We start from the raw sequence: 21,978 nt of genomic DNA, 5'->3' as shown, positions 1-21,978 counted from the left end.
CTACTGCTATGGTTCCATCTTTATGAAAACTGTGAAATTTAACATATGCTGTTCTTGCAACTCTAATTTCAGAGATTGTTTCCAGCCTGCTTAGATATTAATTCATTGTACCCCCCATCATCCCCATAAAAGATGTTACCATGGGAACAAGTATATTTTTTCATTATTAAACATTTCTTCTTAGGGGACTGTGGCAGGGACTGTATGTTCAGTCAGCGGTTCTCGTGGTCAGGCCCTGCTGCTCCAGTCTCTCTTTTAGTTCAGTGTGTCTGGGACCCACAAATGGGGTTCAGCTGGGTCAGTTTCCTTGTTGGTAATCCCCTAGTCCTGCTGATGCCTGGGCTAGGTGTAGGGAGAGGCATTTTGTTCTACCTGTGGGGTGATGTGACAAAGAAGGGGAGAAAAGACTCATAGTCAGACCTCCTTGGTACCAGCTTCTCCTCCTGCCTCAGGGCGGTGCTCCTCCTGGGAATGGCTTCTCTCCTCCCCACACCTGTTCTGCTGGAGCACTCTTTGTACTGCTCCTTTCCCCAAGAGCATGCTTGGCACTAGTGCCTGGGGTCCAAGCTTTCCTGTACTGCTCCACCCTTTCTCTGCCTCAGCCTGAGTGTGGGGTTTGGAAACACCATCACAGGGACAAAGTGGCACAAGGGACTGATAATGGGAGAGTCCTAGTTTGAACACGGACTCACTCACTTGTGAACAAAAGACTTATATATGACAGCTCTCTGGAGGTCTCACTTCAGTTCCAGACAGAGTACACGTTACAAAATCACAGAGAAAGAGGGATGGTATGTGATCTAATACTTCAAGCACAGGAATGGGAGTTAGGACTCCCCGACTCCCTTCCTATTTCTGCCATTAACCTGCTGTGTGACCTCAGATAATTGTTTTTCTGTTTTTTCAGATTATCCATATGTAAAATAAGATGCAATATTACTGTCTGTACCTCAAAAGGGTAAGGCTTAACTGAGACATGCAAAGCTCCTTAAGACTCTCTGACCAAGAAAAGTAATTCTAATAAGTAATGACCATGATGACGGATTGAATAAAGCCTGTATTGAAGCATGGTTCAGCAGTGAAACTTAAATATGTGTTTTTAAGATTTTGCCTACTAATAATAAATACATACCTGAAGTGTTCCATGCTTCTGTCTAGTGTTTTGGGAGCAGGTCAGTAAACGTACAGATACCCTGTGCTTCTAGCAGAGAGAATGAGACCCTCACTTTATTAAGTCTCCCAGACATAGGCCTGGCAGAATTCGATTTATCTTCTAATTTTGACAGTTTATATCAATTTTTATTTTTAAGATTTTTCTTTTATTTTTCACTATTTTTATTTTTATAATTGCAGGAAATTAAAGGGTGGTTAGAGTTGAAGGTAGGAGTAGGGCAACATGGACAGCGGGGCTGCAAGTGGCTCTCAGCACAGCTGAGGGGCCCAAGACACTGGGGTGCAAGATGTGGGGGAGGCTGCGGTCTTGCCTCGGAAGAGCAGAGACCTCCGACTAGGACTGAAAGGAGGAGATGAGCCCCCAGTCCCAGGGTGCTGCTGAACACTTCCTGCCCGAGGACAACTCCCACACTTCTGTCTGGTGACTGAGTGAGCAGGACCATGACAGCAGGGCTTCAGAAGGCACCCTGCTCAGCTGTGGGGCCAGTGAGACCCGATCCCTGCAGGTACAATGTGCGGGGAAGGCTACAGTCCTGGCAAGGCAGAGCCCTCTGCAGCTCCGCTGTCACAGGAATGAGGGAGTGGGTCTGTGGAGCCGCAAAGGGCTCCCTGCTTTGTCACAGGGCTGGTTACACCCAATCCCTGCAGGCACAAGGACAGGAGGCTTTTGATGACTGTTACCAATGGATTTTTTTCATCGACTTCCGTGTGTCATCTGAAACTGACATGTACCAACATTATTGATTTAAATAGAATCCAGCCCAGCTTTATGGTTTTATACCTACAATCGGCACTTCAGTCTCAACTACGTGAAATCCAAATACCATACTGACAGGACAAAGTTGTGTTCAAAAGTCAGCAAACTGCAAAATTAACGTTGGACATACAACCTTAATGCTGCTCTCTTGCACTTATGTATTACGAAAGAACTTCAGTATGTGCTCAAATACTGTTTCTCAAATAATATCTTACAAACTCTCTATACCATTAGAACAAACATCTTGCAATTATTTCTAAAATGTATATTTATTTGACAATGATACAGTATATTTTAATGACAATTTTTATATGGTAAGTTTTCTTGTCTCATAAGAAATGCATTTTAATAATCTTATCACTGCAATATATCTCAAGTTGTTTTTCAGCGAAACACATGTACATAACTGTTAGAGAATATTTTGAATGGCTTGTTTGACCATATACCTTATGTAAAAGTTTTTTAGTAAGTGTTATTCTCAAACAGGATTCTTATTTTCTCTTTTGACTATTTAATGTACTTTCAAAAGCTACTTTAACTATTGAGAATTTGTGTACAGAATTTACCATTACACAGTATAGTATAAAAATTATCAACATATCAGGATATTTCTAATTAGGTAAAACTGAAAACAAATTTTTAGATGCATTGACAAAATATACTTTATTAAATATAACTGATTTATGTCTTTTGAATAATTAAAAAACAAACTTAATTTAGAGTGAGTTAGGCTGGAAATTTATAGTTGCTGTTGGAGCAGACCAGGAATCCAATTGTGACTCAGAGTCACAATTCAGACCCTGGTTCTTTCTTTGTTCTAAGGAGAAGTAATCTGTACCAGGTAAAGGGTGGCAGCAGCAGATTCCCTTCCCTCTCTGCACCAGCTCAAGCTGCACCAGATGGCAAACTGGGAAGAGCAAAGTTAAGGCTTTTCCTATACCCCATCTATCTGCATGGGAGGAGGTGTGATGTCACGGAGACTGATCTTCCCTCCATCCTATGTGCTGTAACCCACAATGTGAGTAGCCTGCAAAGAAATACCCTTCTATCCCCTTACTCATCAGAGCAGGTACATCCCTAAAGCCATAATCTTGCCCGAAGTGATAGTGTTGATTTTTATCCAAAGGCTTTTATGCTCTGAATCCTGGTACCAGAGAATAAGTGAGAAGGTTTAGGGAAAGCTGAAATACTTGCAGGACTCCTTTGAAAGGAACTTCTCTCTCTCTCTCTCACTGTGTTGACTCACTTTCATTCTCTTTTGTTGGTCCTAAAAATGTTAGGGACTCAGGATGTTGGGAATGTAAAGACCTTTAAAGGCTCTGGTCTCATCAGAGGAATTGGGAATCGTGAGGAGGCCTCTAAAGTCTCAGGAAACTGACTGTAAATATTGCAAAGAAGGTATCAACATAGATTGGTGTCTAGTAGAAATTGATGGAGCTGTTCTCAGGGAAAAAAAAAAAGTTCAAAGGGCCAAATCCTGTATTTCTCTGCCACTGAAGCCAAGGTGATCTGCTTAAGGAATATCAGATCAAGCTCTAAATGGATAGTGGCATTGCAAATGATTGACCATTGTGTACCAGTGAGGTGTGAAATCTGCAGCAGGAGGAGAGATTGGAATGGAATAAACTAGAAGGGAAAATCATAGGCGCAAGTACCTTATCTGGTTTGCACCCTAATACATTTTGAGCTTAAGTCATTGGGCGGATCGGACAACCCCATGGGCTAGAAACAGAGTAGGAAGGGACAACTCCGTCCTGAAAATGTTGAGGCTAATGAAATTTCCAAAAGGAACCTAGTCAATCAAAAGAGAAACAGCAAAATATAAATCTAGCTCAAGCTGTAAAAAAAAGTGTATATCCTCAGTTACAGCTTGATAACATTACCAACACAGGGACATGTGGCTGGATTTCAAATATTTCACAGCAAAGGGGACTGCCCTTGTCAGTTATGAGGGTATGTGATGTGAACAGCTGGTCCAATGCATGAGATCAGACACATGGTTAAACTTCCAACATCACCAGAAGTCATTAAGTAAAATTGAATCAGCAAATACCTGTCTAACACAAAAAAGTAAAACAGAATAAAATGGAATATAAATATATTATATGTGATCAAAAAAACTGCATAGATAAAACTGACAGATAATTCTTGTAATGCAATCAGATATAAGTGATCCAGATCAGTGTAGTTGACAAAATAAATTTTACTCTAGGTGTCTGTTTCTTGCGATTGCAGCAAAGCCATATTATGAAGATGGGTATTCTACTATACATTTTGAACCAAAACCATTTCCGGGCATGTCATACAGACATGCACCTGTTAATGTCAATTTTAATGCTCAAATCACATGTATTTTACTATTTACAGAAGCTCCAGCTGCTGATGAGGAGCACAGAAAAGGGAAATCTCTCCAAATTTCAGCATCTCTGCTATATAAAGCAGTACCTCAGAATCATCTCATTCCGTAAGAAATCAGTTTGGGGCACAACAAGCTACTGGGGTTGCTACTGAAATGAGAATGACAAAACTATGTCACAACTGTGTTCTGATGTCCAATTTTTCTATTGCTGTTAGTTTTGTTTGATCTTTTATTAGTCTCCTCTCCTCTTTTTGCTTTTCTTTGGCTTTTCTTTTAATTTCTTATTTTAATATAAACCCTATTTGCTATTTTGAGTTTGTGGTTTCAGCTTTGTTTGGATTTTTCTGACATGCATACAAAAACTGACAGCTGAACTCAAATGATTACTATCTGTTTTGAATACAGAAATCCAATTGAATCTATGCAGTTTGCTTCTGTAACTTCTTATGGATTTTACTTAAGTTGTAAAAACTGACAGAAGGAGAGAAAGAAAAAAAGAAAAGGTGAGCAGTATTAACATTTAACAGAATTGCAGAATAAACGGAAAATAACAGAGTGACAGGGAGGGAAGGAACTGGACTACTTCCTCATTTTACCAGGATTTATTTAGCCATCTAGGTCAACAGCAGCAGAAGGATGACACCAGCAATACATTAGAATACTTGTTCAACTCTAGAGAATATATAACAAATGTCTTTCCCAATATGGGTTACAGCAGTGATGTATCTTTTCCTTGTACCACAGGTGAATAAAATTCTTTTTAATCATGTAGCAGAACTTGAAACATTCCATTTAAAATGTACTAGACATATTTATTGAGTTGTATGCTCTTGGCAGATGCATCTAGCCAAAAGAACTGCTTCTAACCATTGAGCAAGTCATATTGAAAACGGGGCTTCTTGTGCTATTTATACAAAGACTGTTTATAGTACACAATATAGACAAACACTATTTATAAAGCAATAACATAGGAAATAACACATGTATTGGGTCTGACTTTAAAGACAAACTTGTACATAATAAAAAAAATTAAATCAAGACATCTATTTGTAAAGAGAAGAAAAAAATCACTAAAAAAGGCCAGAGCGTTTTAAAAATTAGATGTCCAAATATACTAGATCATAAGATTAGTATAAATACCACTTTTCAAATGCAAAACCTCCATTAAAATACTCAAGATCTTTTTGTGAAAGGGATAAATGACATGTAGTACAACAACTGTAAGTGACACTTACGAAGATTATATGCACTGACTAAGACTCCTGTTGACTTCAATAGGAGCTAGATGGAGTCCTTTGAGAATATAAACACTGGACAAGTTTTAAACACTTTATGTTGATATGTACAATCAGCACCAGATTTATGGTCTGGAGAGAGAGGCTCACCTATGCTCCCAACTGAAAGTAAGATGCTTTAATGGGAGATACAGCTTAGAGCAAGAGTGGAGGGAATGGTGGAAACACTGGGACTCATGCCTGCTGTGGAACTGAGTAAACACAGTGGCGTGTATATAAACACCAACTTCAAGGCAGTATCTTTTGCAGGGAAAGAAAGACAAGCAAATAGAGTGAAGAGGATATCTGCTTCCTTACACTCTTAGAATGACTAATAAGAACATACTTAGACACACACACACACACACACACACACCCCTAAAAGTTGCATGAAAGCAATTCATGTCCTGTGGTGATAGTTATTTCTGCAGATGTTTACTTGGCAATCTGAGGTGGTGCACAAGTTGCAACTCTAGTGTGAAAAACCTGAATTAATTTTTTTAAATTTTATCACCCAAAAGCCCATATATTCATAATGACTTTAAAAAATAAAAACATTATCATCTGGACCAATAAAGATCAAGTTGGGAAGTCCACTAAGCACAAGTTTCTCCTCACTTTCAAAGTTATCTCTAACCTCTTCTTCTGCTACTAGCTTTCCCATTCCCTGTACTCTGCCAACACATCTGTGCTAGCTATTCCTTTTGTCTCTTTTACTCTCTTCTAAGTATCTGTCATCTCTCAGTCTTTTTTTAAACCAGCCCACACACTTGGAACAGCCTATCAACTGATGTCTGCCCACCTCTTTCCCTCTTTTCCAAAGAACAGACCCCATCTGTATCCATGAAGCATTTCAGCAATAGACACTGTGCAGCATTCCATGGTTGTTTCTGTGTTTTGTACTTGACCTTGACGTTAGACAGTTAGTACTTTGGCGCAGGGGTCTGTTATCTATTTGGCATGCTTCACCTCTTGTAAAAGTAACTATACACTAATGATGCTACATAAATAATATCTCTCTCCTTTCTCTCTTGTCCTACATAAACTGAACTTTTGCCCCACTTCTATGACATGATTTTCTCCAAGAAGATGGTAAAAAGGATTAGTTTTTGCTGAGACCTTTAATCTTTGCTAAGGTGACAACGAGGCATGATTCTGCCACTGTTACGCATTAGTACCTTACTTCAAAAGTATCCTCTTCAATTGAAAAAGGGCCTATTTGCAGAATATGGTACTTAATGTGAGTAAAGTTAACAGATTCCTGATTATAATTTGTAATGCACATATCTACAGTATTGTTGCACAGCTCTTGTGAGGGGGCCTTAGAAATAAGTTTTAAAATGTTCCATGTGAAGAAAGCAACGAAAGCAATATGTTGCCTTGTCACTCACCTTATGCTGCAACCACTATTTTCAAAGATACTGAGTCCACTTAGTAGTCTTATTCTAAACAAAATCAATGAATAAAGGGAATTAAACCACAAACCTGGTGAAATTATTTGACATTTCTAGAGACATTTCCATCTGTTGGAGACAGGAAATGATGTTCATGCAGACAGCTTTATTTTCATGTGTCTTACTAAATTTTATTCCCACATTGGCACCACAGCAGGTAATTCCATTCTCTGGTTAGCAATTAAATAATTGGGGGGGTTTAAGAATTAAAAAAAGTAATATAATAAATAACTCTTAAGCAATCCTCTATCCCCAAATCACATTCTCCTCACAACCTAGATTTATGGATGACAAGGCAGTTACTGCCAATTAGGATTATGATAGGTGCCTAAAAAAATGATGCTAGGAACAATAATCTTAACACCACAATCCAAACCACATGACATTCTATTGGAATTACTGACTATTTATTTACTACTGAATTCAATTGTTGAATATTTATTTTTGCTTTTACTTCCACAATAAACCCGAAACCTCCAATCATCCCAGCCCAATATGCACACTCTTCTATCTTGTTGATTTAATAAATACTCAAAGCTAAATTTCTTCTTCAACAACAAACAAACAAAAAAGGACTATTGAGTGAGGGCTTTTTACCCTTCATGGGAGGCAGGGTGAACAAGGATAAAAGTACAAGAAAGTGGTGTGGTGATGCTGACCCAGATATTTAAAAAATAGATTATTACTTGTGGTTAAGGCACTGGACTGGGACTCAGAAGATCTGGGGTTCAGTTTTCAGCTCTCCAAGACTTCCTGTCTAATCTTAGGCAAGTAATTTAATATCCCTCTGTGCGTCAGTTCCTCATTGGTAAACTTAGAATATTATTTCCTTTCTCCCAATTTCGATCTCCCTCCCTGTCTATTTTATCTATTTCAATTGTAAACTCTGAGACAAGGGCTGTCTTTTAGTATTTGCTTGTATGGAGGAAAGTGGCCCTGGAGTCAACTAGGTATCCTTGGAACTACGGCAATACAAATAATAAATAACAACAATGGTACTCAGGATATGGTGCTAACCCTTCACATTTATATCATTAGATTGCATAATATAGTTTTACAAATGCAGCACACTTGAGAGATTGTGCAAAACCAACTGAGAATTCATGCTGACTGACTTTTTCCATTCCCAGACTATAGAAATACTCTAAAATACGCATCTTCTGGAGTCACACTTCCTGCTTTTAATGGTACAGTATACCCTGCTTTCTGCGCCACACAGAGAAGCGTATAATAGCTTCTAAAAACAATATTATGTTTGGCATGAACATTACATTCCTCCACAAAAGAAACATATTATTTCTTTATAGGTACTACCAATCTCTTGAATTAACCACAGAGAAGTTTTTACTATTATTCTGCCACTATCTTGGCAGATCACATGCCTCTCAAAATTCTTGCTCTGAGCAATTGGGAGCGGATATTTGTAATTGAGCGTACGGACCATTTCTTTTGAAATAAACAAATCAAGTATAATAAGTCTCAGAAGGGGGGAAAATATAGTGAGTCATCCACAATCTCCAATTTTTCCATTTAAATCAAGGACTGACTGAATACACAGCCAGTCTGTAAATTCATCTTCAGCCAGTATAAATTACAAGTTTATGTAGTCTAAGCCTCCAGGATAAACAGATAATTTCTTAACCGGTCATATCCCAAACAAGTCTTCCATGTTTTTCTGAAGCTACCACCTTGTCCTATTTGCAGTGCTCTCTCTCCCACTACCTCCAGTATGCATACACACACACACACACACACACACACCAGCAATTAAGCTGTTTCACCAATTGTCAACAGGTACAATCTCACTCTCAGAATCTCTGATTGAAGATCTGGCTGTGCACCATTGTACTGGAAAGAAGAATTCTTCTTGGCTGGGCTCATCTTTAAAATGTGTCATTCCTCTTTACTTAACAAAGCTCCCTCTATTCCTGCCCTTAAATCAAAATGGAGTGACTGTGTAGTGTAGAAAATGGGAACATCACAGACACAAAAAATGGGCTACCTTCCTCCAAAGAGAACTCAAAACTGGACAAAAAACCATTAGGACAAAATGAGAACAAGTTCAGAATCAAAGAGTCCATGGCCAGTTCTCACATCCCTTATGTTTCTCTGTTCTTTCTGGTACAGCATCTGCTCTCTAAGATTTACTACCTCCTTGATTTATTTTTGCTCTGGTTTTATTTAGACAATTGTTACCTGTTACCATGGCAGTGTTATACTGAATGCTTCTCGTGACAAACTTAAATTTTTAGGTACTTAGAACAGCTGCAAGGAGCTGGTTGAAACTTCCTGATCTTCAACTGCTTGACCCAGTCAGAAGCTGGAGAAGCAAGGAAGCGACTACAACTTCCACCATATACCTTATGGAGATGGGGTGCAGGAAGCTCAGGTGTAGTGGAGTTCCACGGGACCGCACTCCTTCCCGTTAATACCTTTAATGTGCCCCCTCACATTAGGAATATGAGGTGGCTGGCACAAGAGGCAGCCTTGCTGCCTCTGCCAACTTTCTGCAAGTAGTCAGTTTCCCTACACAAGGGTTACTCCCTAATGGCTGTTTCCAGGCCATTTTGTTCATACAAAATAGGCTCAGCAAACAGGTGAATCCAGCCCAAAATTCTCATTTAAAATGTAAGTCTCTAGTCCTTGTGGCTGTGAACATAACTTTAGCAATGTGAACTGACAGCTACAGACAACTTGAAATAAGAGCTAAGAAGTATATATTGTCTCATTTACTCACATTTATTCTATTAGGTTGTTATACTGCACTCGTTACTGTAGTATCAGAGCGCCTAGGATTGGGTAAGCTCTAAAGTCTAATTATGACAACTTAAATATCAACAATGTTAACAATGATGATCAAAGCATGCAGGAAAGAAGAGGAGTGATATTTTGGGTGGAATCTTGTTTTGTTGTTAAACAGGTAGAGCCTGGTTGTGGGCTGTACTTCAGAGACAGTCAATTCCTCCTGGCCAACATGCCCCCTATTTTAAAACTCAGCAGTTTCCGCTGGATACAACCCCGTCTTGAAAAGGACCAATCTCTGAAAGAATGAAGGTTTGTAAAGATATATAAGTGTACCTTTTCTTTCTTTCCCTAATACAATGGAATCGTTCTGAGTGAAGGTAACAAGCTGGCAGTGTTTATAAACTACTCAAGTGATGCTAGAAACTTGAGTAAATTTTGCTTACTCCTTGCTGCTGCTGATTCGATAGTCCACTGCCAAAAGGGAAGTTGGAGTATCCTTCGAGGGAAGACCTCAACCATGAGCTGGGAAGTCTTTGGGGAGGAAACCTGGGAGTAAGCCAAGCCTGGGGAGAAGACTTGGGCTGGATTCTATCTTGTTTCATTATGAGCGCCTTTTATAAATAAAGCCAAACCCCAGGAACAGGGCAAATTTTGGCCCACTGGAACTTGTGTGGAATGCACAAGAAGGAATGCAGAAGGCGGCTGAGGGGAATCACCAGCAACAGAGGGATTTTTTGTGTGCCTACCCACAAGAAAGCTTTGATTTAAGAACAATTATAACTGGCAAGCAATTAATCCATGTATGATTTGACCTATTCTAGTGCTCACTGAAAAATAATGGGGTAATATATTGATATCTACACTGACCCCACAAGATCTCAGAAAATGTAAATAATGATCTTATATGATTATAGGCATTTCTACAGCTTATGAATACATAATACAGCATAATAAAATAGTTGTGTATGTTTTCATTAAAAGTTTCTTTTTCTTTATTTAATAGAAATTAAGAAAAAAGAAACTGTATTACGTCAAAGGGTCTGGTGGAAACCAAGGAGCAAAATATTAGACTTTTGACCAAATCCTACCAATTTAATAGGAGTTGCCTTTGTGAAAGCAAAATTTGGCCCAGCATTCTTCACTTGCATCACTGCAATGAAGAGTACAGTGCTGCTTTCCCATATTTTTCTTGCCTCCACCCAACTAACCAAAGATGTAATAAACATGATGCATCAGCTTCAGCTTTAAAAAGGACACGGGAAAGTACTTGAACAGTTTTATCTTATTTTTGCTTTTGGTTTTATGCTTCACTTTTTAATTCTCTTAGAAGCTTGAAAATTAAATGGGTTTTCCAGCCAATTCCCCTTCGGCAGCCACCAACTGTTTTCTGGCTGTTGCTTATGTTACTGTTCTATATTAACATTGGCTCTTTGTTTTGGTTACCTCCATGTTTCTGAATCAGCATGGTCACTGACATCATCGATATTGTCAGCACAGTTCTGGGAATGGGCTGTAACTATCTTGGGCTCCCCCTGCAGGAAAAAAACAACACACTGCAGGCCCTACATAAATGGTGGTATGAGTGGGGGTGAGCCTTCCTGCCAGGCAGCTGCAGTCCATGGTGGCAGCCTGCCTAACGGTTATGGGATAGGGGAACCTGGGCTCTACCAGTCCACTGTGTTCTGTCTCAGGGGCCCTCTTGAGCACCGTAATGCACAAGTCTGCTCCCTGAGGTCAGGCTAACCTTCTCCCCCAGGGTTGCCAGATGTCTGTTTGTTGACCGGAACGCCCAATTGAAAAGGGACTCTGGTTGCGCCGGTCAGCACTGCTGACTAGGCTGCTAAAAGTCCGGTTGATGGCGCAGTGGGGCTAAGGCAGCCTGCCTGCCTGTCCTGGTTCCACGTGGCTCCTGGAAGCGGGCAGCATGTCCAGCTCCTCAGCGCAGGGCAGCCACGGGGGCTCCGCATACTGCCCCCACCCCGAGCACTGTCTCCACAGTTCCTATTGGCCAGGTATTCGACCCCAGAGCCCGCACCCCCAGGCAGAGCCCTCACCCCTTCCCACACTCCACCCCCCTGCCCCAGCCCAAAGCCCCCTCCCATAACCCCTCATTTCTGACCCCACCCCGGAGCACGCACCCCCAGCCGGACCCCTTACCCCCTCCTGCACCCCAACCACCTGCCTCAGCCCAGTGAAAGTGAGTGAGGGTGGGTGAGAGTGAGCGACGGAGGGAGAGAGAAATGGAGTGAGAGGGGGCAGGGCCTCAGAGAAGGGGTGGGAGCAGGGGGCAGCCTCGGGGCAGGGGGCAGAGCAAGAGTGTTCAGTTCTGTGTGATTACAAAGTTGGCAACCCAACTTTTCCCTGGGCCTCTTCCTACTGCTGTGCCCCTTCTCTTGTGGTGCATAGTGGCTGATGGTTGTCCCTGGCGACCCGGTCCACGGGTCACAGCAGGGTCAGGAGTCTCGGCTCTGTGCTGCAGACCTCCCTCGGCAATGCCTTCCTGGAGTAATCCCTCAGCAGCAATGAGTGTACGTCTGCCTCTCTCCATCTGCCCTCCTGCTGTGCTGAAGACACCCTCTTTTAAGTCTCTCCTCCAATTGGAGCATGCCCAGTAAGCCAGTCCAGGCATGGTATCTTGGGCCCAGTTGTTCTGGCACTCTTTACTCTCCGGCATGGGTTTTATGCAAGGCATTACAAGTGACTTCTTTCTTCTCTCTCATTTTTTGGAGGAAGATTGATTAATTTAAAAAAGCAGGTATTTAGAAGCCAGAGGACATTCCTTACCCAGAGGATCTTGATTATAGTTCAGCCCCCAAATCTGAGGATGAACTAACTACGGTGCAGGTAGGGTAAGAGCACTGACATTTTCAAATAGCACCTTTTTGCACAACAGATCTGTTTCTTGTGTATTATCTGTTTACTTTACTGACAAAAGTAAGTGTAATTGCTTGTTACTCCTGTCAGACACTCAGAGCCAATGTGCAATGGCTTCTTTTCTGGCTCATGCATTATCAAATGAATTGCTACATTCAAAATGCAAAATCTTCATCATTAGTAATGATGCATGAACCAGCAAGAACACAGCTGGACTTTCATATCCCATCTTTTTTTCCTTATAAAATGAATAATCATGTTTAATTAGGGAGAAACTACAATGGCGCTTTTACAGTCAATTTTCATTTTAAAGTATCGCTTTTAATTTTCTGAGTTTTAGTTGAAGAACACTGCATTCATTTTGCTCAGTCAAGAAAATCCACCCTTTTTACTGTGATAAAAAAATTGAAATATATCTAATGTGCTTTTCAATGGAGCAAAGAAAGGTATAATATGATCCAATGGCTGAAAGTTGAAGCTAGACAAATTCAAAATGGAAATAAGGCGTGAATTTTGAACGGCGAGAGTAATTAACCATTGGAACAATTTACCAAGGGTCATGATGGGCTCTCTCCATCACTGACAATTCTGAAGTCATGATTGGATGTTTTCTAAAAGATATGCCCTAGGAATTATTTTGGGGAAGTTCTATGGCCTGTGTTATACAGGAGGTCAGACTAGATGATCAGAATGGTCCCTTCTGGCAAATAAGTATTCAGTACACATTCTGCTGTCTGAATCAAAATCTATAAAAGGGTCCACTGAAAATATAAAATTCTCCATCTGTATGAAATGAATGGCTATTTGTATATGGAAAATACAGCTTACTATAGTCAATATTTGTTCAGTAATTGATTAGAAGATTCCAGGGTAGATTGATTTAAATCTAACAATGCTGTAATTGACAATTATCACTATCATATGGCACTGTCATTGCTGAATAGCTTTATGAGTGGCTCTCTTATCTGTAATGACAGCAATTATTTTAAAGTATTTAAGCCTGAGAAACAGACCGGTGAAGAATACGTTACCATATTTAAACTAGTTTCATTTCACTATGTTTTTCTCAATCTTACTGAGTGCAATATACTTAGATTGTAAGCTCTTGGGGCAGAGATCAAGATCATGTATTCTTCTGCGTACTGAAGTGCAGAGAATACTATCAGAGCTCAACATATAACACATCTACAAATCAAATATTTAATAACTATAGCAGAATGCAATCTACTATTATCTGCGTGCTAAGGGGCATTAACAAAATATAATCAGTATCTCCCAAGAATTAAGAGGCAGTGAGCAATTTGTGTGTGACACACTAATCTTGAAAATTCACAAACGGGGAATTGTGTCCAGTTAGTTCATTTGACCACTGAAGTGTCTTATTGTCAAGGTAAACTCTTATGTTATGTCATAAATAATCAATGTGAAATGAATAGGTATAAGTAGGACAGGACTATAGGAGTATAAGGTTGACAAGTATATAGGAGTGATGAGTGTGTATTAGGTATATAAGTAAAACAAGGCAGTAATGCAAGGTCTACAGGCTAAGGCCTGTAAGATTTCAGCTTACCCACACTAGGACTCAGGCTTATGGAGACTTGACTTGAGTGGGTGACCTAAGACTGACCCTATGCCAAGAAAGCCACAAGATTACTACAAACAATGTGCCAATAGGTGATGTTACAGAAAAATAGACCACAAAACACCTGATTGTAACATCATGAAAAGTTCTGTTCTGAGCACAGGTTGCCCTGGAAACAGGTTGACTTAAATGTTAATAAGATGCAAATAAGAAAAAGGAGAAATAAGAGAATGACCTATAGAAAGTGGAGCACCCTCAAAATTCTTGGGGTGTGGAAGTACAGATAAGAACAAGGAGGGTTGGAACCCTCATGCATGTGCATAAGGTGTTGGAACATGGTCAAAACAACAAGATAAAAGAGGTGCTCTAGCTGAGATAAAGTGGGAAGACCTCATTGGGACAACCCCAGCAGGAACCATCCTTCTATGACAACTACCTGTTGAGAACATGAACATAAGAACATAAGAAAGGCCGTACCGGGTCAGACCAAAGGTCCATCTAGCCCAGTATCTGTCTACCGACAGTGGCCAATGCCAGGTGCCCCTGAGGGAGTGAACCTAACAGGCAATGATCAAGTGATCTCTCTCCTGCCATCCATCTCCATCCTCTGACAAACAGAGGCTAGGGACACCATTCTTACCCATCCTGGCTAATAGCCATTTATGGACTTAGCCACCATGAATTTATCCAGTCCCCTTTTAAACATTGTTATAGTCCTAGCCTTCACAACCTCCTCAGGTAAGGAGTTCCACAAGTTGACTGTGCGCTGCGTGAAGAAGAACTTCTTTTTATTTGTTTTAAATCTGCTGCCTATTAATTTCATTTGGTGACCCCTAGTTCTTGTATTATGGGAATAAGTAAATAACTTTTCCTTATCCACTTTCTCAACATCACTCATGATTTTATATACCTCTATCATGTCCCCCCTTAGTCTTCTCTTTTCCAAACTGAAGAGTCCTAGCCTCTTTAATCTTTCCTCATATGGGACCCTCTCTAAACCCCTAATCATTTTAGTTGCTCTTTTCTGAACCTTTTCTAGTGCTAGAATATCTTTTTTGAGGTGAGGAGACCACATCTGTACACAGTATTTGAGATGTGGGCGTACCATGGATTTATATAAGGGCAATAATATATTCTCAGTCTTATTCTCTATCCCCTTTTTAATGATTCCTAACATCCTGTTTGCTTTTTTGACCGCCTCTGCACACTGCGTGGACATCTTTAGAGAACTATCCACGATAACTCCAAGATCTTTTTCCTGACTCGTTGTAGCTAAATTAGCCCCCATCATGTTGTATGTATAGTTGGGGTTATTTTTTCCAATGTGCATTACTTTACATTTATCCACATTAAATTTCATTTGCCATTTTGTTGCCCAATCACTTAGTTTTGTGAGATCTTTTTGAAGTTCTTCACAATCTGCTTTGGTCTTAACTATCTTGAGTAGTTTAGTATCATCTGCAAACTTTGCCACCTCACTGTTTACCCCTTTCTCCAGATCATTTATGAATAAATTGAATAGGATTGGTCCTAGGACTGACCCTTGGGGAACACCACTAGTTACCCCTCTCCATTCTGAGAATTTACCATTAATTCCTACCCTTTGTTCCCTGTCCTTTAACCAGTTCTCAATCCATGAAAGGACCTTTCCTTTTATCCCATGACAGCTTAATTTACGTAAGAGCCTTTGGTGAGGGACCTTGTCAAAGGCTTTCTGGAAATCTAAGTACACTATGCCCACCGGATCCCCCTTGTCCACATGTTTGTTGACCCCTTCAAAGAACTCTAATAGATTAGTAAGACACGATTTCCCTTTACAGAAACCATGTTGACTATTGCTCAAGAGTTTATGTTTTTCTATGTGTCTGACAATTTTATTCTTTACTATTGTTTCAACTAATTTGCCCGGTACCGACGTTAGACTTACCGGTCTGTAATTGCCGGGATCACCCCTAGAGCCCTTTTTAAATATTGGCGTTACATTAGCTAACTTCCAGTCATTGGGTACCGAAGCCGATTTAAAGGACAGGTTACAAACCTTAGTTAATAGTTCCGCAACTTCACATTTGAGTTCTTTCAGAACTCTTGGGTGAATGCCATCTGGTCCCGGTGACTTGTTAATGTTGAGTTTATCAATTAATTCCAAAACCTCCTCTAGTGACACTTCAATCTGTGACAGTTCCTCAGATTTGTCACCTACAAAAGCCAGCTCAGGTTTGGGAATCTCCCTAACATCCTCAGCCGTGAAGACTGAAGCAAAGAATCCATTTAGTTTCTCCGCAATGACTTTATCATCTTTAAGCGCTCCTTTTGAATTTTGATCATCAAGGGGAGAGATCCACTACACTCTATATAGCATCTTTGGATATGTGAGTATGAATACAGCAAAAGCTATTGAATGGCCTCTCCGGTTTTATACACAAATGTGAGATTGTAAAGCTAATTCTCTGCTTAGTAAAACTTATAATACAGATAAAACTTCTTACTTATGATTGTGTGAGGGGTGACTGTCTTCGTTCTTCATGTGTTCCTAGAGCCTCCAAATCTAAGGGTGATTTCTACACTATTAATCTTAAAACTGTGGCCCCACAGGAGCCGGACTCACTGTGCTTTACCACAGAACTATTAATCAATTCAGAATTAAAATAAAGGCTACAGAATTGTGATTGTACAAGCAATTCCTGAGTGTCCAGGAAGGTCAAACTGACCTAAGGAGGCAGATGCAAATGTGCCTGGCACAGAGAGGAGAGTGAATGTTCTACTGTACATTCAAGTAGTGTTTTTTCAAAAGTAATTCTTTCATTATATTTGGATATCTGAGCCTACTGCCAGTGATGGCCATCTTGCTAGAAAGTCATGTAAATTTGTGACTAATGCAGAGTGGTAGCCCAATGTCAATCTATAAATGAATTTCCAACTCCCTTTAATAGTATCTTTAGTGCTATTATATTTTATTTACTAGGACAGATTTGGAAAATGCTTATATTGTTTTACACTGAGCTGCCAATGACTTGACTTTTGAGAAAGATGGTTACCTCCAGCATTTACCTCAAAAAGGTTAACTACATATTTGGAGATGAGGAAAAGTCAGGCTTTGTTTTTGCAAAAGCTTTGTCAAGTTTTGTAAAGACAATACCAAGAGTGGTTTGGCTCTGGGTTGTGTTTATCCAGATTCCCAAATTTCAGAGGTAATTGGATAAATGGTTCTTGCTTTGACCTAACTTTAATTGCTATTAAAAGCTGTCATTACAAATGTATGTAGTATTGTGCTTCTTACAGTACCTTGAGAACGCTCGATAGTTGGACAGAGCAGAATGGGTAATATATTCCTTTAACACTCAAGCATGTCTATACTATTTACTTACTTCTATCTATTATATCTCTATCCACAGAGAGAATATCACACGAGAAGAAGGAGGGGGAGGAAGGGCACAACTAAATGCTGTTCGAGTAAAAATAATAATACCATGAACATATAATAAACTGAATCTGGTTCTTATCAATTATTATTATTGAGTAGAAGAAATGGTAATGGACAGTGGGTTGCAGATTTAGACAAAGACTACTCTCTGTTGAGGGACTAGATAATTCAGGGAACTGGTAATGGAATACTGAGCTTTTCACCTCTAAGTAAGCCATTCAGATCAGTATATAGTCAGTACAGACAAAAAGCTGTGTTACTGTCAGATGCTATTGGGTTATCTAGGTGAAGTGATTTAATGACTTCAGTCCATTTCTTAGGGACAAGTGATCAAATCACCAAACAAATAAATAAATTACAGTTTGGAAGCCTTGACAGCTGTCCCAACAAAATGAGCATGGAGACTGGACTGAACTACCCTCTTAATCTTAACAGTAGGCCTTCCAGGTTCAGGGTTAAAACCTGTTGGTGAGCCATGGTGTACCATAATGGATAAACAAAAGCATACTGTCTTCCAAGGTTCCTTCCACCAACACTTAATTCAGCTGTAAAGTGAAAGTGATCAGTCTGCTTGTAGCTATAGTTGCTCTCACTTAGTACTACTAGGCTCAACACTGACACAGATTTCAAAGCTTCTTTATTGTACATATAAATGCTAATGAGGCAAATAACTGCCTTTTTCATGCACTCACACCCTCCCCCTCACTACAGACTACACTAACTGCAGGATATCATTGTATTACTTTGTTGTGAAGCTAAACCCCCACTCTCATAATTGAAGTAAGTGTGGGTTGGGGGAGCAACAGTACACGGCTAACATTACATTTTGATTGCAACTGTTAAATTAAAATAAAAATGTCTTTAAATGCATTCCTGGGCATTTCTCTAAGGAATACTCACCTACCATGCAATTAACTCACAAGCTGTCCACTGAATGTCACTGTTTATCTCTAGATATTGTACTGAAATAACAACGAGGAAGCAAATATTCTCAAGAAAGCAAATGCAGACAGTAGTTTGAAACAAGTTTGAAGAAAATATGCCTTTCTCCTTGTCATAACATAGAGGGATGCATTTTCAGCTTAGTTCCTTTACAAGTCACCTAAATGTACAGTGTGTGCATATATACCTATAAACGTATTTAAATACTTGAGTAACTCTTCACTATGGAAGAGTCCCCTAATGCCTTTATGCGAGGGCAGATCCTTAAGAGTATAGTTTTTTGTTTTGAGGAAGAAAAGGTAATCCCTTATGAGACAGAGTGGACCTTGCACGCCACACTACATGACAACATAACCTCATTTAGAGAAAGCTTTAAACCCTAGTTCACTAGTCATGTTTCTTCAATATAAAAATAACTGGATTTAGGGATACTCTCAAATTCAGGCGAAAAAGAGTGGTAAGTATGTCTGTGCTGAGGAAGCCGCCACCAGAAAGCGCAACTGGGATTCTTCCCCTGGAAAAAACTACCAGTCCAGCCGGGAGCATTGATGAAAGTAGCTCTGAAAAAGGGACATTATTCTTTCCTGGGTATATGTATCCAAAAAATCATAATAACCAATAATAATAATAATCCAGTAATTCATCACCTGATTTTAAAATGGGGAAAATGCATGTTACATGTCCAATACTTAATTTGTGCTGTAGTACTAGACCATTATCTAAATTCTTCTAAAGACAGAAATTCCAGTAGAATTTTCAACCAGTTCCTGCTGGTTCTCAGTTGGTCAGTAGGCACGGGAACAAAGCAACAAGCTCTATTGACCACCCCACCCCCATTAGAAATCAAGAGAGACATACGGAAAGATGATAATGGAATTTCTAATGGAAGTTTCACTAGAAGATTTCTTGAGAAGAAAGCACAGCCTTATTTGCTTTCTTATTTTGTTTCCAACACACCTACAGGAAAATAAATTTGAACCAGTTATTTTACTGGCTAAATACCCTGGCAACTAAAGCAAGAGTGGCCCAAATGACAATCACGTGGCAAATTCAGCCCATGGACACCACTTGCGTATGGAGACACAGCCCATGGAGACTACAAAATCCAATATGCAGCAGCTCTGCTTGAGACAAGACAGGGCACTTTGCCTGTTGAGACCTGTAGTCTCTCCAGGACTCACTTCCATATTAAAAATAAAAGCAGTTGTAACCTGCTACGTTTTATGCAATTTAGGTGGCCCCTCCTGCCCTTGGCAAGTTGTCAGTGAAACACTTGGATCAGCAAAGTTTGGTGGCTCCCTTCCAAAGGCACGTAGCCATCAATTTCAAAGAACTTAAAATAACTGAACCAAATGCTGAGTTAGTCTCTGTTATCTTATAGGAGTTTAATTATTTATTTCAGTGAATGTAATGCTCACCACAAGTGCTGTCTACTGCGACATACTAATGCCACTTATTTTCCCAAACAACAGTAATCTGCCCAGAAATTATTAGTTTAATGATAGCGACAAAGGTCCTTACCTGTGAAAGCATTTGTGGCCTGAAAACCAGCTTCCTGCATACTGCTCTCTCAGCGAAACTTGTGATTCCAATCTTAACCTGTCCTTACTAGAGGCAACTGCTAGGCTTGAAGCTGTCAAGTCACTTCCATCTTAGCTTGTCACAGTCCATTTCTCTCCCCATTCCAGCATTTGGCATCATCCAATTCCCACCTGCTCCCAGGTCCTTTGAGCCGTAGGTACAAGGGATATGCACTGAGCCCAAACAGCAAACGTACGACACTCACCTCAGCCGTCCAGCCAGAGGATTTTGGCCATGATGAATTTGAAAGTGAAGACAATTGTCAGACTGAGATTGTATTTCCTTTTTAAAATTTAGTTCTAATCCACTGTTCATCCAGCATCATTTTTTCAGACTGAGCCACTTGTGATGTTCAATTGTCTTGTCTCTCTTGTGCTTCTCTCCCCCTTCAGGCACTCTCACTGAGAAATTAAAAAAGAAGAGATTATGTTTCCTGATGACCTCTAGCAACATTAATATTAATAGACTCCAGGGAACAAAAAAAACCCAAAACACATGATCGGGGATTGATTGTACACATTAAAGGAGATCTTCAGAAGGCAAATATTGTGATTTTGCTGAGATGCAAAGTGTGACCGCACAGCTCTTTGAAGTGCAAAGAGAAACAGTGCTGAGGGTGTCAGATGCATCGCTGAGAACATGATATGATTTACATTTCAAAAGCCATATTTAGTAGAGATGGGGGCAACAGTACAATAACAAAATTGCAGTTAAAAGGGAAAAGGAAAAACACTTAAGGATCTCCCGTCTAGCCTATTCACAATCACAGTGAGGTTAGCAGCAATTTATAAAGCTGCTTCCCTTCTTTTCTGGAGCAAGATGCAGAGTACTGCAGACTGTGAACCTGCGTGTGTGCGTCTAACAATTGTCTTCCATGGTTAAAACCCCTTTGCTACAGGTGCTGTTAATAACCTGTTCAAAATCTCAGTTGAAACACAGAAGATGCTACCTAGATGCTTAGCAAGGTTAAAAAACTGGTTATAGAGTTGTGATTCTCAACCAAGGGTCCCCTGGCCCCCTGGGGGGCTGTGAGCAGGTTTTAGGGGGTCCGCCAAGAGGGACAGTATTAGATTTTCTGGGGCCCAGGGCAGAAAGCTGAAGCCCCACCGTATGGGGCCCTGAGCCTCGCCACCCATGGTTGCAGCTGAAGCCTGAGCAATGTAGCTTTGCAGGGGCCCCGTTACATAGGACCCCAGACAACTGTCCTGCTGGCTACCCCCTAACACTGGCCCTGGCTTTTATATGCAGAAAACCAGTTTTTGTGGCACTGGTGGCCTGTGGAGTTTTTAGAGCATGTTGGGGGGCCCTCAGAAAGAAAAAGGTTGAGAATCCCTGAGGACAAAGGGGGCCTAACTTCTCCACAGTACTTGTTATTCTCTCTAGGAGAATTAAGAAACAGGCATCTGTGAATGACTATGTATGTTAAGTAGGAGGGTGACCAGACTATTTCAACTAGGACATACATTTAGTCTCATTATGGGGACACAGTAGGATGCATATGGGATGGTTTTGGCAGCTAGGGAAGTATTTTGTGTGTTTTGGGAACAAGATTAGTCCAGAGGGATGAAGTAATGTTTCAGCATCTGAGACATTCTCTGGTTCGGGCACTTATTGCTGTGGGGTACAGGAAAGTTGACTGCTGAAGGGGGCTTAGAACTGGGGTCCACTATGATCATTCCTCCCTCAACCCACCCACTGACGCTTTAGCTTCCTCCCTTCCATGCAGCAACCTCTGGTGCACCATTCCCTACTTGAATGACACGCTCAGGGCTGAGCTGTCTCTGTGCAGAGCCATTCTACATTGTTTCTCCACTGG

The 21,978-nt window shown here is 40.4% G+C and overlaps 1 protein-coding gene across 3 annotated transcripts in view; it reads right to left on the bottom strand.

The window, feature by feature from the left end:
• LDLRAD4 (low density lipoprotein receptor class A domain containing 4) overlaps positions 1-21,978 on the bottom strand; it is a 418,872-nt gene that overhangs the window by 221,688 nt on the left and 175,206 nt on the right. For 2 of the 3 annotated variants that reach the window (XM_045005248.1, XM_045005249.1), the window contains exon 2: positions 20,103-20,563. In XM_045005248.1, the coding sequence (XP_044861183.1) occupies positions 20,103-20,142 (40 nt within the window). In that variant the 5' untranslated portion in view covers positions 20,143-20,563. The remainder of the gene's footprint in view (positions 1-20,102; positions 20,564-21,978) is intronic. The other variant, XM_045005252.1, reaches the window with a different exon arrangement.

The sequence above is a fragment of the Mauremys mutica genome, chromosome 2, assembly GCF_020497125.1.
Source record: "Mauremys mutica isolate MM-2020 ecotype Southern chromosome 2, ASM2049712v1, whole genome shotgun sequence".
NCBI classification, from domain to species: domain Eukaryota; kingdom Metazoa; phylum Chordata; order Testudines; family Geoemydidae; genus Mauremys; species Mauremys mutica.
The sequence above is the reverse complement of the archived record's forward strand: the minus strand, read 5'-3'. Positions and strand labels throughout refer to the sequence as shown.